The 17257-nt window shown below is 35.2% G+C and overlaps 1 protein-coding gene across 1 annotated transcript in view; it reads left to right on the top strand.

The window, feature by feature from the left end:
* EYS (eyes shut homolog) overlaps nucleotides 1-17257 on the top strand; it is a 643894-nt gene that overhangs the window by 120070 nt on the left and 506567 nt on the right. The window contains exons 5-8 of the mRNA XM_042889745.1: nucleotides 6371-6493; nucleotides 8055-8168; nucleotides 9192-9305; nucleotides 11327-11440. Coding sequence (XP_042745679.1) covers nucleotides 6371-6493; nucleotides 8055-8168; nucleotides 9192-9305; nucleotides 11327-11440 — 465 coding nt within the window. The remainder of the gene's footprint in view (nucleotides 1-6370; nucleotides 6494-8054; nucleotides 8169-9191; nucleotides 9306-11326; nucleotides 11441-17257) is intronic.

Genomic DNA, 17257 nt, shown 5'->3' with positions numbered 1-17257 from the left:
ATCAATAGAGAATGGGTGTTAAATACAGCAGATGCATCACTAGATGCAAAAGAAAGTACCTCTTAGTTTTAATGTTTTTCTTATGCACAAAGAAATGTATAAATGTTTGAGGCTTTACGTGTAGGTTAGAAGTGGTAAGCTATGGAAGGGCAATACATTACCTATTGATAATAAGAAATAAGATACGTATTAAGTTATTTACTATGAGAATGATGAGGTGCTGGAACAGGCTGCCCAGAGATGTTGTGAATGCCCTGTCCCTGGAAGTGTTCAAAGCCAGGTTGGATGGGGCCCTGGGCAGCCTGATCTAGTATTAAATGGGGAGGTTGGTGCCCCTTCATATGGAGGGGGGGGAGTGGAGTTTGAAGATCCTTGAGGTCCCTTTCAACCCAAGCCATTTTATGATTCTATGGTTATGATATGATACTGTGACAGACGTAATCTTCTCTGTGTATCTTGAAATTCTTCCAACTGAAGACACAATTTGCAGTTCTTATGATAAAATGAGTAAGTGATATTATTTTATAAGGTTCTTCCTTTTCTTCAGTCTCTATGTCACTCTGCAGTTGTAAAATAGCATTAGGTTGTGTTCCAATGCACTATGTTATAAAATGATAAGATACAGTTTGACACAATCCAAGGCAGAAAACACAGTCAAAATAAAAACTTATTCTGTGACTTCTTAGTGTAAATAAAAGAGAAACTGGAATTGCCTGCTGTGCTAAAGTAATCAAACTTCTGTTATAATACCTATAAGTCTTCTGGTGCGTTTCTGTAAGATGTATAGAGTTCATCTCTTTTCTTATTTAATCCTTTTTTTGTCTAGGTCTAATCCATCTTTTACTGAAACTAACAAAAATGTTCCTAGAGTACTGGAAAGTGTATTTGGCCTTTGTGTCCCTTTAACTGGGCTTGAGGGGTTTTTGAAAGAAAAATATTGTAGAACAATAGTTCTCTTACATTTTCTTATTAAGTTTTATGGCTTAAGGTCCAGCTTGTCCAATGCAATAGAAATGGTCATTCACGTCAGGCTGCTCAGAGAGAGGTAAGGAATGCACCCATTAGCCTTTACTGACAGAAAGAAATGGTGGACAGGGGAGAGAATAGAGAGAGAGAGTGGCAGAAAGGTCACAGTTCTACAGAGAAATTTGAAAGATCGTTAGCAGCATTTTATGAAGTCCCATCTTTTAAAAGAGTCTTGTACATCAGGCATATCCAGGGTTGCTTGTGGCCTGACCCAGCCCATGCTGTGGCTGCCCTTAGTCCTTGTGGCAGTTGCTCTGTCCTGCTTGAGTGCCCCACTTTTGTTGTAAATATGTTGTATCTTGTTGTAGCCAATTTAAAAATTTCATTTTGAAATTTGAATTTTGCCTATATACATAATGAAAGTTGATTAAAAAAAAAAATTAAACTAAACTTAGCATAGCACAGTCAGTTAAAATACAGTGTTAAGATGTGTACCTGCCATACTACATGCCTGTTGTAATCTGTGCATTGCAAGGCACTACCCATCTTCCATATCCTACTAATTATTTTTCTAGAGGGTTTGAGGCTCTGGTATGGAGCTGTAGTTACTCTGATTTTGGTCATGAAGCACAGGAAAAGCTCATTATTTTTCATAATGGTCTATTCTGACCTTAATGATTCTGTGGTTCTATAGTGCCTCATTTCAGTGGTGAATGAATAGTTTCAGAAAAGCACTGGTGTTCAATAATAAGTGATCAAATTGTTAGAGAACACCTTGTTACTGTTAGAGAAATCAAAAGAAAGTTTAATTTGTTAAACTGCTAATTTGTGAAATATACCAGATAACTTATATACATGTCCACATAATTTAAATTTGCCTGCAGTTTCAGCATGATTCCATAATAGAATGCTTGTAAAAAATGAAATAATTATGCCCTGTACAACTGCATGACTGCAGTGTGTGTAGGTGAGGACAAATCTCTGTGGCCAAGCTGCACCTGCTAGCACATCCACTCAAGGGAAATTACTGAGCCTGCACTAAGAATTTCTGCCCAAGACAGAGGTGACCAGGGCAAATTGAACAAGTGTAGTTGCTGAGTAAAAGCCTTGAAGAGAAAATAGACCACTGGGAATTACCTTCATTCCAATTGTTTTAGGCTGAAAAAGCTTCACTTCATCACATTCTTATGGCAAGGTCATCACAAAAATAAGGGATGATCTGTTGCCTAAATAGAATCTGCTATTGTTACTTGTGACAGATATCTTGCCATCATTGTCTCATTAGTGTTTATGGTAAACAGCCTACTCTCACTGGGGCAGAACAGTGATGTCTTAAAATGTACGTGTATTTGTTGATGCCAAAGAGAGTGAATGGTGATTGGAAGGTGGAGTGCTTTTTAAGATTCCTCTCCAGATTAAATTGATCTTAAATAATGCAGATGTCTTGGTGCTGTAGAATTTTTTATTTATTTACCTATTATTTATTTATTTGAAAATTGTATAAAATTCAAGGTAAGCTAACGTGGACTTTTCAGATGCATGGGAGAATTTTTGAGGAGTATACAGTTCAGTGTTATTTCATCTGAAAATACTGATGTGATGAGATAAAAGCTGACTTTTGGCCTAGGACATTTATTCTTTAACTGACCATTTAGATGAGAAACTCTGTCAAGAGATTTAAAATAGTTGAAAAGCTTCCATTCAGACTTGAGTTCTATAAAATTGTAAATCTGTTGAAATAATTATTCCTTAGAATATTCATCTATTTATTCCAGGAATTGAATACTTAGGCAAAAAACTGATGTACAAACAACTTAAATACTCTTACTAACACACTCTTACAGTGTTTTAACTTGTTCAGATGGTGTGTACGTAAACACAAGTTTTGACGTGTCCCCTGAGTCAGTCTGGGAAATCAGGCTAGACAGGACCACAGGAGGGGAGTTGGAATTAGATAATCTTCAAGATTCCTTTCAATCCAAACCTTTCTATGATTAAATGACACCTGAACTTCTCACAGGAACAGAGTACCATTTCTCAGACTGCAGCCATTGTAAGATCATGCGGTCTGGCGGTGAAAATGAGCAGTTTTCAGAGAACACAGAAGACTTCTTGGTCACAGAATCATCATTTCTCAATCTCTTTAATTTTGGAATGTGATGCTTTTAAAACTTCTGGATAGTAGTTCTGTTAAGTTACTGAATCTGAACTGAATTTCTCAATGTCTTTGCTGAGAATAATTTTGTGGATTTTGATGTCTGAGTTCCAGAAATCATAGGCGAGAGAGATACAGCAGAGAAAATTGCATGTTACACTGTGTCTTTTATAGCAGTGAGTGGTTACTTCAACACAATAACATGTATTTATTAGAGCAGATGATTACAACACAGTACTTTCCTGTTACATTTTGTGAGGTAATGGCAGCTTTTTTTTTTTCCTGCTCCACATCCAGAAGTGATTTTTCCTTGTTATCATTACTTTCCTGTTTTGTTTGCTTAGCCTCTTATCCACTGGATACATTTTGCAGTGTGTAATTTTTTGTAGCGTGTACCATTTTTCATATTTGAAAGTCTAACAAAGTATGATAGATATTAGATGACAAAAATAGTAGCAATCATTTCTAATGTTCCCCCCCCCCAAAAAAAAAAAAAAAAACAAAAAACAAAAAACAAAAAACAAAACATGCTTGCATATTATTAATATCCAGACCAATTAAGGAGAAATTAGCAACCCATTAGCATGCAAGTATCATGCAAGTATCAAGTATGATAGTGAAAATGTTGTTTGTGTTTTAAATTACTTAAACAAATTCTGACATTTGTCCCTGACAGTCTGCTTAAGTTTTTCTCCACTGTAATTTTAGCAGTAACCATATAACTATATCCCCGGAAGTAATACTTGTTCAATAGGAGTGAATGAATGCACATCAGATCCTGCTGGCCCTGACAATAACCCTTAATGTAAGGTTCCACCTAATAGCTTCAGATGTACCTGCCATCTAGAATATAAGGAGCCATGTAGCGAAATTCTCATAAATCACTGTGTGGCTGGGCTATGTCAGAATGGATCACAAGGCAGCGATCTCCCTGGAGAGTTTAAGTGTCATAGTCTGACTGGTAAAAATCTCTTTTGTCATGAGGAATTTAGGTTAGCCTAAAAGAGAGGTCTTAAGAATATAAATGCTGCATATCTGAAAGAATGATTTTAAATACTTGACTGTCATGTTTCCACTGTCTAAATTAATGAAATATCATTTTAGACCCTGTGGGAAAGAAGTAGACTTATTTGATGGGCAATAATATATTCTTAAGTACTGCTTCTAAATTTGTTTGCTGAGACACTTTATGCAAAAATGGATTTTGAATATTAAAATTTGTCCCTAAAACCACTGCCCCTTGCTTTTTTTCTCTCTGAACAGTGACAGTGAGAGATACATTTCTCAATGCTGCAATGCTACCAGTAGATTGAAAACACAGAAATAAAAGCATTCATGGGTCATGGTTCTTCTTTTAAATCTTTAGAATTATTCTTATTTATTTTCAGTTTCTGAAGTAAAAGCATACTGGCTTTTCTGCATGGTGTCTCCACTTTGGTGACCTCACTTAATCACATACAACAGTGATACATTTGTCTGTGCATAGCAGTTATCATTATTGATAAATGTTTTGATTTTATTTCATCTTAATTTTTATGCTTTATGTAGTACCTCAATAAGCAGATGTTAACATCTATTTACAAAGGCAAAAATGAGATACATGCTTAAATTTTTAATAACAATCAACAGGGAGGAAGATTTCAGCTGTGTGAGAACATTACACAGCTGGTGTTTTGGATGGAGTAGAAACATAGCTTGAAGACACGTTTCTGCATCTACTGATTTAAAAACCAAAGTGACTGCATGTGCAGGGCAGTTTTAATATGCATTTTCTTGTATTCATGCCTCAAAGGCTTATTTTACAAGCCAGGATTTCTACAGCTCAGTATGTTTCAGCAATTTACTCTGATGGTCAGAAGTTGCTGTCTTACCTCATCTAACCAGCTGTTCAAAACTGAAAACATTTCCAGATCAGGAGCTCTTCAGTAGTGCCCTAAGGACATGGTTTACATTTCCTTTGATTTGAAGTCTATGCTAAACTAGGCTTAAGTAGGACTGAACTTCTACATTTTTGTAGTGGTCTACTATGCAGCATCTACACTTATTAAAATTTAATTTATTAGGCTTCTTTTTAGATTTTGGAACTATTGCTGTACCTGGTAGGAATACAGATTTGATTTCTTGCGCCTTTGACCAAAGGTTTTCTCTCTTTCTCATTGATGTACAGAATGTTAAGGAACTCAAGGTCAGATACTGAGCAACTTGCTGGCACACTAGACTTTTATGGCAATATCTGCACTACTGAAGCAAGGCATTCAATCGCAAATCTTTTCAAAAATGAAATGTGAAGTTCAAGTCTTCAGTCAGATTTGGTATTCAAGCTTGTAAAACATTGAAATTGATATTTACCTCACTGAACCAAATTTGTGGTTTAAGTCTTCAGTAGCTTTTCATGCTGTAATTGTTACATTATAATAAATAGGTCCAGACTTCTTTGATCTTAACTGAGATATTACTTTTGCAAGAATGTTGAAGTCTTTAGAAACTGTTCCAGTGCTCTATTAATAAGCAGGCAGAGAACTTTAAACCTTTACTTTCACAGATTCTTCTTAACAGTTGTTACAACAAAAGTGTCCGATGTTTGAAATTTGGCATTTGGAATTCATCACTTGGATCCTATCTCCACACACAGTACTTGATTTTTTTTATTGCTTTATATCAATTAATTCAAAATTATTTAGTAAATTTGAAAATATTTTTCATTGAAATGATATTAACTTGCAATATTGTGTTATCTGTGAAGACGGTGTTATCTGTGAACCATGTCATTTTCTTCCTGCAAGATGGCTACAGAAGCTGATGCCATTGTCAGTGTGCCAGTATCTTGAATGTAAAATTTATATTCAGGTTTTATCTTTGAATATATTTGTAAATTGTGCGTATGTGACCCTCAACGGGAAACAAGGGTGCTAAATGTTTCACATGATTAGATTTATTATTATTATATTATCATTATATTATAATGAATTAAAATAATGGCATTATTATATTTATTATTTATTATTATTATTTATTAAAATATATATATTATCAAATTCTCTTGCTTCAAGTATGTCTTCATCCTACAGTTCTTTTGTTTCATTTGAAGGTGATTTGTATATGAAAAAAGTTTTCAAAGTAAGTGGAATATTTTACTCTTTTCTAAATAAGAATTTAAAGGTACTTAGCAGAACTGATGTCTCACTTGTTTTCTCAGAGTAATTGTCATAACAAAATATGTATTTCTTTGTTTTCTCTATTTTTCATCAGGTTTTACTGGTCAGTTTTGTGAAGTGGATGTTGCTGCTTGCCTCTCACAACCATGTGGGGCCTCCAGCATCTGCAAAGACATGTCTGACGGCTATGTTTGTTTCTGTGCACCTGGTTTTATAGGTGGGTTCAATAGAAAATTATGTAACATCTAATTAAGTCAGTCCTAAAAGCACAGAAAATCATGATAGTACAATTTAATGAATGGTGTTTCTGATTCAGGCAGAAGCAGTTTCTGTTTTCCAGCATATGAGTATTCAGTTGTAAAATCACTGACTACAAGGGACTACTTCCACTTCAGCAATTCTTATTTTATACTATTTTTAACAGGATGTCTGTCTCACACAGATGGGATTGTAGCTCCTGTAGCCATATGGAAGTTGGCTTTAATTTATCTGCTTGTACTTCCTGTGGCAGTAAAGCTGTAGTAATAAGGACTTGAACTGCCAACTCTACCCTCAAGTTCCTAGACAGACTTAACTACTCATGCTGAAATCTATCCCACAGGCCATTGTCATTAGGACTGGGTATGATTAGATTAAAATTACTTTGGAGATGTCATTGTGCTGTCATTATAAATCAAGATTGCAGTGTCAACTGAAACAATAAACAGCATTTTCCTAGATAAAGACTCTGATCATTCTGATGGCTTGGTTGATACTATAATTGAGTGCACTAGGGGTTTGCTGGGCAGCAGGTCAACTCTGTGGTCTAGATCTATCCTGTCTAAGAGCCCAGACTTTGATTTGGCTTGTAAATCAAAACAAGTCTGATTCTAGTCTCTATAGTCAAAGAGGATGCAGGAAGACAGAGGGATTCAGATCTCAGAGATTTGTTTATGACCACCTTGCCTCTCAAATTGTTGCTCTGCATCCTAATGTAGGCATCCACTTAGACTAAACAACCTGTAATTTAATAACAGCAGGACTATTGTCTATAGCATAATGAAATCTTACAGCTGTGGTTTGGTTATTGTTATTATCAAAACATAAAATTCTTTGATGTTACTTATTCTTGATGAGGTCTTATTTTGTTGAAACATTTGTTTGGAGTCTTATACTCACATCTACATAATATTAGATTACTATTTTAAGTTTATATTTTTCTATGTCCAAAGTATTCAAAACACCTCAGAAATAATAATGAACATTTTTGCTATGATCATCCATTTGGATGTCATATGCAAAATGCAAATAAATACTTTCTGATCTTTTTTCTACCTTGCAAGCCAGAGACGATATTAGGTTTATCAGTTCTAAACAACAAATCAGCATCTATAAGCTTTTCTCCTACATGTTTAAAAATTCATAGAAGTATCTACTTTTTTGAATACTAATTTAAACAAAAGTTAATGAAAATCTTTGGCTATAATAGAGACACTTCCGAATATTTCCCCATGGTGATATTTGGTTTAACAAACCATACTTTCATGATGTTTCAGTAAAACTCAGAACTGTATTTCCTTCAAAATACAAGAGTACATCTATAATTGCGTCTTTGATGAGCATTGCATATTAAATATACATTTCACCTTTGCCTTAAATCAATAAATAAATTTCTTGAGGGTAGTTTTTGGATAACTGATAAAAGATTGCCTCAATTACTTCATTTGATTGTTCCTATTGCAACCAGTAGCTCACGAGTGGCACGTTCTGAATAAAGTGATTCCTTCACTTGTTTCCAGGTAATAACTGTGAGATTGAGGTGGATGAGTGTCTTAGTGACCCTTGTCACAGTGGAGCCACTTGCATTGATCATCTGAACAGCTTCAGTTGCATCTGTCAGGATGGATTTAAAGGTATTAAAAAGATACAGAAATATAACTTCACAAATCTATTTGAGTTTTACGCAGAATTTTTTAGCATGTCAGATTGGATACCTATGTACTTGTAAGTGTCATCTGAAGTTCGAAGCAAGTAAATTCAGTGTGAGTATGTCTTAACTAAAGTTATCTACTTTCTTCTAACGACTGTATGAAAATGGGTGTTTTCTGCTGGCTGGTTCCCATGCTGATGAAAATCAGGTGGCTTCAGTGAAATTTTACAATAAGTCTATGCTGTTTTCTGTAAGCTTTTTAAACTGCTGACAGGTTATTAAATAGAATCAGACAAAAAATATTGTTTTGTTCTTGGCATACTGGTACAATTCTTGGGAGAAATGTAATCAACTCTGATAAATGAATGCAGTGCTATGTGCAGTTAATCCTTACTTTGAGCTCAGGTTAGGAATTTAAAGTACATCCATTTTCTTTCTAGTGCTTCATTAAAATAAAATTCACAGCTTTTTAATTACTGAAATAAAGTACTATGCAATTCAAATGTCACATGATAATCTACAATGTCTGTACAATTAGTGATATTCAAAATAACTAAAGCTTGATTTTATTTTTTTTTAATAAAAAATTTTCAAACCTACCAAACCTTGTAATTTGCTATTATTTTTCACTTGTTCTTCAAATGATTAAAAAACAACAAAACAGTCCACTTACAAAGTCTGCCGCTAATATTTCTATACTCTGAGAAGCTATGTGGTTGTGTTAGCTATAATCTAGACTGGAGTAAATAGTGTTCTTCTCTTTGTCAGATTTCTTTTTTCATTTTGTATATGCTGTACTTCCATACAGAAGACTTCCTCTCATGTCATTGCAATGCAGTCTATTAATCTAATGTAATTTGTTTTCTATACTTCTGTACTGAATTAATAATAATTTATAAGTTATATTTTAATGAGTTGTATTTTAATGAGTTATATTCTGTTAAAATGTTGGTACACAAATATGTGCTATACTGTAACTTCTCTATTTGACTGACTGTCTTTATAGGCACAACTTGTGAAACAAATATAAATGAATGTCACTCTTCTCCATGTCTTCATAATGCCACGTGTTCAGACCTTGTTGGTGGCTATGAATGTATCTGTCTATCTGGCTTTACTGGTGAGTCCTGTTAGTAGTAAACGATGTTTTCTATGAAGAGGTATTCTAAAAAGCATGCATTAAGATATCATTAACTAATTTACTTTTCTTTCCTTGTCATTTCTCCTTATTTGCCCTGACCTAATGTTTCATTTCCATGATAGCAAACTGGAACACTTGATTCCATCTGTAAACAAAACTGCACAGCTACAGTCGTATTGAATCATATAATGTTTGAGTTGTAAGGGACCTTTGAGATCATCAAGTGATCATCAATCCCCCCCTGCTATAAGCAAGGACACCTCTCACTAGACCAGGTTGCTCAGTGCCTCATCCAGCCCAGTCTTGAATGTTTCCAAGGAGGGGGCATCACAACCTCTCTGGACAACCTGTTCCAGTGTCTCACCACCTTGACAGTAAAGAATTTCTTCCTAATATCTGGTCTAAATCTACGCTCTCTCAGTTTAAAATCATTTTGCCTTGTCTCATCCCTACATGCCCTTATGAAAAGGTCCTCCCCAGCTTTCTTGTAGGCCCCCTGCAGGTTCTGGAAGGCTACTATAAGGTCTCCTTGGAGCTTTTTCTTCTCTAGGCTAATGAGCCCAAGGTGTCTCAGCCTGTTGTTGTAGAGGGAGGTGCTCCAGCCCTCATATGATATTTCTGACACTTCTCTGGTCCCACTCCAACAGCTCCATTTCCTTCTTGAGTTGGGTGCCACTGAACTGGCTGTAGTACTGCAGGTGGGATCTCACAAAAGGAGAGTAGAGGGGCAGAATTGCCTCCCTTGACCTGTTGGTTACACTTCTCTTGATGCAACCCGGGATACAGTTGTCCTGAGCTGCAAGCATGCATTGCTGGCTCATGTTGGATCAACTGACACCCAGAAGTCATCCTCCTCAGGGTTGTCCTCAAACCATTTTCTGCCCAATATGTGTTTGTGCTTAGGGTTGCCCTGACCCAGGTGTAGGAGCTTGCACTTGGCCTTGTTGAACTTCATGAGGTTTGCTTGGGCCCTCAACACAAGTCTATTTGGGTCCCTTGGAATGGCATCCCTTCCCTCTATGGTGTCAACAGCTTGGTCATCTGCAAACTTGATGAGGATGCACTCAGTCCCACTGTCCACATTACCTGCACAGATGTTGAGTAACACTGGTCCCAGTACTGATCCTTGAAGAATGCCATGCATCACCAGTCTCCACTTTGACATTGAGACATTGGCCACAATTCTCTGAGTGCAACCATCCAGTCAATTCTTTATCCAGTGAGTCGTCCATCCATCAAATCCATTTTTCTCCAATTTGGCAATCAGAACATCATATGGGGCAGTGTCAAATACTTTGCACAAGTCCAAGCAGATGATGTCAGTTGATTTTCCTTTATCTACTGATGCTTCAACTCCATAAAAAAGGCCACCAAATTTGTTGGGCATGATTTGCCCTTGGCGAAGCTTTGTTGATTACCACTAATCACATCATCTGTCTTTTCCATGTGCCTTAGTAGGGCCTTCTGGAGGATCTGTTCCATGATCCTGCCAGGCACAGCAGTGAGACTGTCTGGTCTGTAGTTCCCTGCACCGTCTTTTTTTCTATACTCAAAAATTGGTATTATTTCTCCTTTTTCAGACTGACATGACCTTTTAAATATAATGGATCGTGGCTTGGCAACTTCATCTGCCAGTACCCTCAGAATACATAGATAGATCTTATTAGATCCCATGGCCCCTCCATGTTCTTTAGATCATCTTGAACCCAATCTTCACTTACACCAGGCAGATCTTCTCTCTCCAAGTTCTTAGCTTTGGTAGATAATTTAGTCTTCATTCCAGGAAGATTTCTTACCACTTAGCAACTCAGAAATAAGTTCTTACAAATTTATGGCAATAAGAATTAAATGAATGTTGACATTTGTATTGAAAGATCTTTGTTGGGCTGATTTATATCCGCTGCTTTTCAAAAGCTGCTTGAAGTTATTGTGGTGCAAATGCAATATGACTTGGAACCTGATTGTCTTACTAAACATTCACATATTTTGTCTTTTCAAAGGTGCAAGATGTGAAACAGATATAGATGAGTGTGCTTCGTTTCCCTGTAAGAATGGAGCCACCTGTGTTGACCAACCGGGTAATTACTTCTGCCAATGTATGGCTCCATTTAAAGGTAATGAACACCAAGGGAGAAGGGAAAGCAAACGTAATTAACTATAGAAAGCATTTCTGTCAATTGCCTAAACTCATTTCACTCTTCCTACAACATTATATTAGTCTTTCATTTTCTCAGGCAAGACTCTTAAGATGACCAGTCAGTTGCGCCCTAGGCTGCGAGTAATGTGAAGTAAACTTTATTTATGTATGTACTTGAACTGTTTACTTATTTATCAAAATGAATAGTATAAAATCAGTTTGCTAACAAAACAAGATTATTTACAAAATGAGAGGCATATGCTCAATGACCAACCATAACAGTTTTGTTCTAAACATTGTTCACTCTCATTCGATTTGTGGCATTTTCTAAATTATGTTTCTATTCCCAGAAAATTATTTATAGTTATCTTGGAATCCATAAATCATGTGTGGTTATTTATGTTGATGCTTTTAAGGAAAATACATTTAAAATGTAAGTTTTATTGTGATCCTTATCAGTGAAATGTTGTGGGGTTAATTTTAAACATTTGGTACTAAAATTTGAGACAATAAATCATGCAGTGTTTTTGCGCAAATCTAGTTTAAGTGATAATTTCCATTAAAGATGCTTGTTGATTTATAAATTAAATATAAACACATTTTTCCTCCCGCCGTTCAATATAATGATACATGCTTAGGATTCCAGAATAATCATTAAAAGACAATTTTCCTTGTATGTTGAGACAGCAGGGTTTTTCCCCTTTGGGGAAGATAGTTGCATTGAACTCATTATTCACAAGAAAAAAAGGAGCTCTAATGTTCTTATTATTTTAGTTAATGGTCAAAATCTAGTTTGTCATTTTTATTGGTTTTAATTTATGTTCTGCTGAATAAAGTCTAGTAAGATAATGAGTAAATGAGTAGCACAGTTTCAGAATTTGCACTGCACAGAAAAATGTGAAACCATTTCCAGCACAAGGTTACAAATATTGGTCTTGGAAGTAGTTGTTTCACAAGCAGCCAGATTTTCAGGAGACTTTCGTTCTCATTTAGATATTCAAATAAATTATTAAAATTTCAGAAAGTCAGCATTTCTGTAGTCATCCTTCAAGAAGCTAGCAATCTCTATTGCTCTCAGTGGTAAGGTTAAACTCCTCTGGAAAGATTCATAAATGCTAACTATCTGAGATCCTCTGAAATCATAAAGCTCTTGGTATAGAATGCTTAAAATCTTGTTCTAAGGATTCTTGTTTAAATAAAGGATTTTTGAGATTTCTGAGTTCTTTACAGGCTAACTTGGCATTGCTTTAAATCAAATTCTTAAACTGACACTACCAAGGTTCATGATGGTATAAATAAAAGTAAAAAGCAAGGTTCATAGGAGCACACTACCACAATCTCTTACCATGTTTATTTAGTATTAGATGGATGTAAGCGTAGTCTTTAACAGATTCACAGGAAGCCCAAGATAAATAATGGGAAGCTAAACTCTATTTTCAAGTTGTGTGGTAATACTCTGGTTATTGTAACAAATAGCTTTGTGTGTACCTTATTACAGAATTATTTCACTGAGTAAGTAAAGACATCATAAAAGTAATATAGGAATATCTGTTTTAGTTGTGAATATTTTCATAGAAGTTCTTGTGTAGTGAAAAGTATACATGCAATGTTGTGAATGTCACCATTTCTTGGGAAAAAAAATTGAAGTTATATATCCCTAATATGTTGTAATGGTTTGATTCTGTGGTCACACAATCTGACTTACAGACTGTGCATCACTACAAAAAAAAAAAAAAAAAAAAAAAAACAACCAACATAAACCACTCCAGAATGTGTAGACCAACCCTCTGATATGTAGAACACAGAATTAAGGAATTCAGAGCATGATTTGGACATTCAGGTGCACTCACAGAAAAGGTAGACTTTCAGATTAACCTAGAAATGGATTTAGCTTACTGATATCGTTTTGTATACATTTATCTGATTGACTATTTCCTTGGTTAGTGTGGAAAATCTGTTTGTTGTGACAAGAAGGCTTAAAAAAGATAGTTTCCTCTCCTTTCTTTCCCTGTTGCTAAAATCCTTTTTTTTTTTTTTTTTTTTTTTTTTTTTCCCATTCTTTGGAGGACAAGCTCAGCTGCTTCTCATTTTTTTGTTTCACTGACTTTTTGATACTTTATATTCTGATAAATCTTACATTCATCCCAAGTGACTATGATAATTCAATGAAAAAATAATATTTTTACTGCATTTGTGTGCTTTTATAAAGCATGGGTAGTTCTACTATAACAAAATATTTTAGTTCATCCACTGGTTTTTCTAGACATCTACGTTTTTTAAACACGATGATACTTAAGCACTTGTACATATCTAGATTTTCCTTCAAATGTCTGATGGTCCTGGCTGTGTAAAATAACTCTACAAGCCAGATGTGTGTGTGATGTTTTCCTGTGGGCACAAACTGTTTTGGAAAATCTGATTTCTACAGTAAAGTCAATAGTGGAGAAGTATTTCTTCTGCCATTGTTGCTGTAACTCTGACAGTGACAAAACAAATACATTCATCTCCTTAAGTTTCACCAGATAGAGGACTTCCCCACAGCTAGTGCAGATCACTGGTCTTTCTATATGTTCAGATATTTCATTGGAATTATTATCATTGAAATTGCTACCTTTCATTTTTTCCAAATGTTCTACTGAACATTGTCTGAGAGTACTAGCAGTCAATCTATGCACAGCTCAAAAGAAAACTTAAGAAGCATTTAGAATTCCAGATATAACATAACACTGTTGTCATCTCCTAATAATATTCTAATTACTAAATATGGTATTTGAAGTCTTGTCACCCTATTTCAGCTAAATTTCTTGTCCTGTGGAGGATGAAATTGAATTTCTATTTTCTGAAGATAGAGAGATTTACCTTTTGTACTGATAAAGTATGAAATAATGTCATTCAAAGTCTATATAATTTTATATCATAATGCTTTAGACCTTGCTGTCAAGGAAGCTCTACATTTGATAAAAGAATAAAAAATCTACAGCAGATTACTTTATCAATGAAGAGACTTTTATGTCAGTCCACATGAAAACCCCAGTAGTTACTGAGGCTCACTGTGCATGTGTTGTATCTATGATCAGACAAAAAAAAAATATATATATAATAGTATCTGTATATGTTTCTGCTATCTGCCATAAATACTGTGTATGCTTGCAAATATGTTCTAATTATCTCAGTATGATACTCCAATTTTTTAACTCCAGTTCTTTGTTTCTTTCACTGACTTTATATGGTACAAACTACTATTATACTTCATACTTAAACACTGAAGGGCTATTTACCACCGAGCCACTTACTTCTACTGTTATACAATGTTCTTTTCCTATTTTGGAAATGTTCCCTCTCCCACCTGTTTTATATCGTATCTGAGATACAACACTTATAGTTATCTATATGGGACACTTTTTCAAAGGATATTCAGAAGTTTAGCTGTTCAGAAACAAAGGAATGTGATCAGCTAGTTTTCTGCAACTTTCCCTATTATTGGAACTGGGATCAGGAAGAAAAATTAACTTGATCTGGATACAGGACAAGTCAAAGAATGTAATGTCAGCAATAGGAGACAGACAGCTTAGAGCTATATTTAGCTACAGTTTTGGCCAATAAATTCTCAGTGATAGTCTTTCCCAGTAATTTATGTGTTAAAAAGGGCTCTCAGTTCTCTTATGAGCTTGATTCCATTATAGAATCCTAGCCAAAGAGGAGTTATAATAACTTTTCTATTATGATATTGATTCTACAATTGTAGCATTTCTTTACTGGAATCACAGTTATTGTGGACCTGATATTAAGTGCTGCAGAAGAGAGTGTGTGATAAACATGTGAGGCTGTAGCTCATTTAGGAGTACTAACAATTTCATGGAAGGTAGAATAAAAGCATCAATGTCTCTGAATGGAAATACTGTTCTGTTCCATTAAAAATTCAAAAACACAGTTCAAGAATAGTGCCATTAGGAAACTATGTAGCATTCAGTGCTATGCTTTATCTGTATATAAATATATATATTATCCATATATGGAGGCATGTTAAATAGGGACCTGAAATAATTTATTTTATACAAAGTAGTATGAAGCAGAAGTTAATAATTTTATTATGAAATCAACGAGCTCCTCCTTTTTCCATGAAAAAGAGAAAGACTCCTAATTCTTTTATGCTAAGTTTTTTCTAATTTTTTTTTCTAAGCCTCTAAGCTACCTTATCTTATGGTCTCTTGCTGGTCTCCATTATCATTTAGCAAAGTACCTTTCTTGTCTTAAGCGATTTATTTTGTTACAAGGATGAAACATATCCGTTATACACTTCCATCTGTGCCAGCAAAATCAGAAACATCTTTTTGAATTCCTGCAGTTTTATTTGCTTTTATGAGTTTGAAGTCTTCAAGTATCTTAAAGCCTGAAGGGCACATTAGTTCACAGATTTTAGCTGAGTCTTTCTCAGCTGTATGAGATTCATAGATATCCACATTGAGGTGACTTTTAAATGCTCTGCTACTAAACAGTTTTTTTACTCCCTGCTTTTTGATGAAACAGGCCAGTGAAGTAGTAGATGTCTCATTCTTACATTGATGAATTGATCTAGTATTACATGTTTACTTCTAGGTATTTCTAGGTGCTTCACAGCAGTCATTAGCTGTTTCTTCCATATTTAGATGTATATGTGCCCTGGCTGTTTTTCTTGTTCTATAGGAGCCATGCAGTGTGTTCAAATATCCTTTGAACAACTAGTTCCACAGATTTACTGAGCACAGCCCTGCTACAATGAACTAGGGAGTACTGGTAGATGGCAAGCTGGACATGAGCCAGTGTGTCTTCATAGCCCAGAAAGCCGACTGTATTGTGGACTGCATCAAAGGGAGGGTGGTCAGCAGGTCAAGAGAGGTGATCCTGCTCTTCTACTCTGCACTGGTGAGACCTCACCTGGAGTACTGCATCTAGATGTGGAGTCCTCAGTATAGGAGAGACATGGACCTGTTCTATGAGGCTGCTTTATTTTTACTCGGGATTGAAAGCTAAGAACAGATCTTACATTTTGCAAATTTCTTCCATTTTCTATGCTTGGATTTACTTTTCCATCATTTCTGTTGCCCATTTACTAATCCTGTCTACTGCTATTTGCAAGAAAATCTCAGCAAGGAAGAAAAAAAAAAATGCCCCCTTTGGGTTGAGATTGTATATTTGATATGTGATAGCCCTTCAGTAGGAGACATGAATATTTCCTTTTACTTAAAAACAAACAAAGAAACTCTTTATTAACATGCTTTTAATAATGAGAGAAAGGAAAATTATCCTCTGATCTAAATGATTGCATGACTCATTTAAAAATGCACTGTATTTGTTTGGTCTAAATGCTACTAATAGGTATGACCTTTTAAATCAAATACATGTAATTGTGGAGGAAAATTGAAATTCAGTTCTGAGGAAATGTGTACTTATTTGTTGCAGTCTTAATGACACATGTCTCCAAATGTGTTGCAATTAAGATTAAAGCAAAAATGGTAATTAGCCATTAAACATGTTGCAGAAGAAAGTAAACTAGTGAGAAAGGCAACTCAGCAGAAAAAAAAATGCTTAACTCTGTTGAAAAGCAAGACTAATAATGGAGTTTTCAGCACAGGACACTCTATTATGGGAACAGCTAATTACAAAACAGATAATAAGTAAGAAATGTAAGTGCTCATGATGGCAAAGGACTAAAGTAGATATAATGGAGCAATTACTTTTTCAGCACTCACAGTCCAAATCTCAGTCTCTGCTGTGCCAACACCCACGCTAAAAGGCAGACTTGTGGCTTCTGGTG

Source organism: Lagopus leucura, unplaced genomic scaffold, assembly GCF_019238085.1.
Source record: "Lagopus leucura isolate 7727_CA_CO unplaced genomic scaffold, USGS_WTPT01 Super-Scaffold_73, whole genome shotgun sequence".
NCBI classification, from domain to species: domain Eukaryota; kingdom Metazoa; phylum Chordata; class Aves; order Galliformes; family Phasianidae; genus Lagopus; species Lagopus leucura.
Note: the sequence above shows the minus strand (reverse complement) of the source record. Positions and strands in the feature narration are given on the sequence as shown.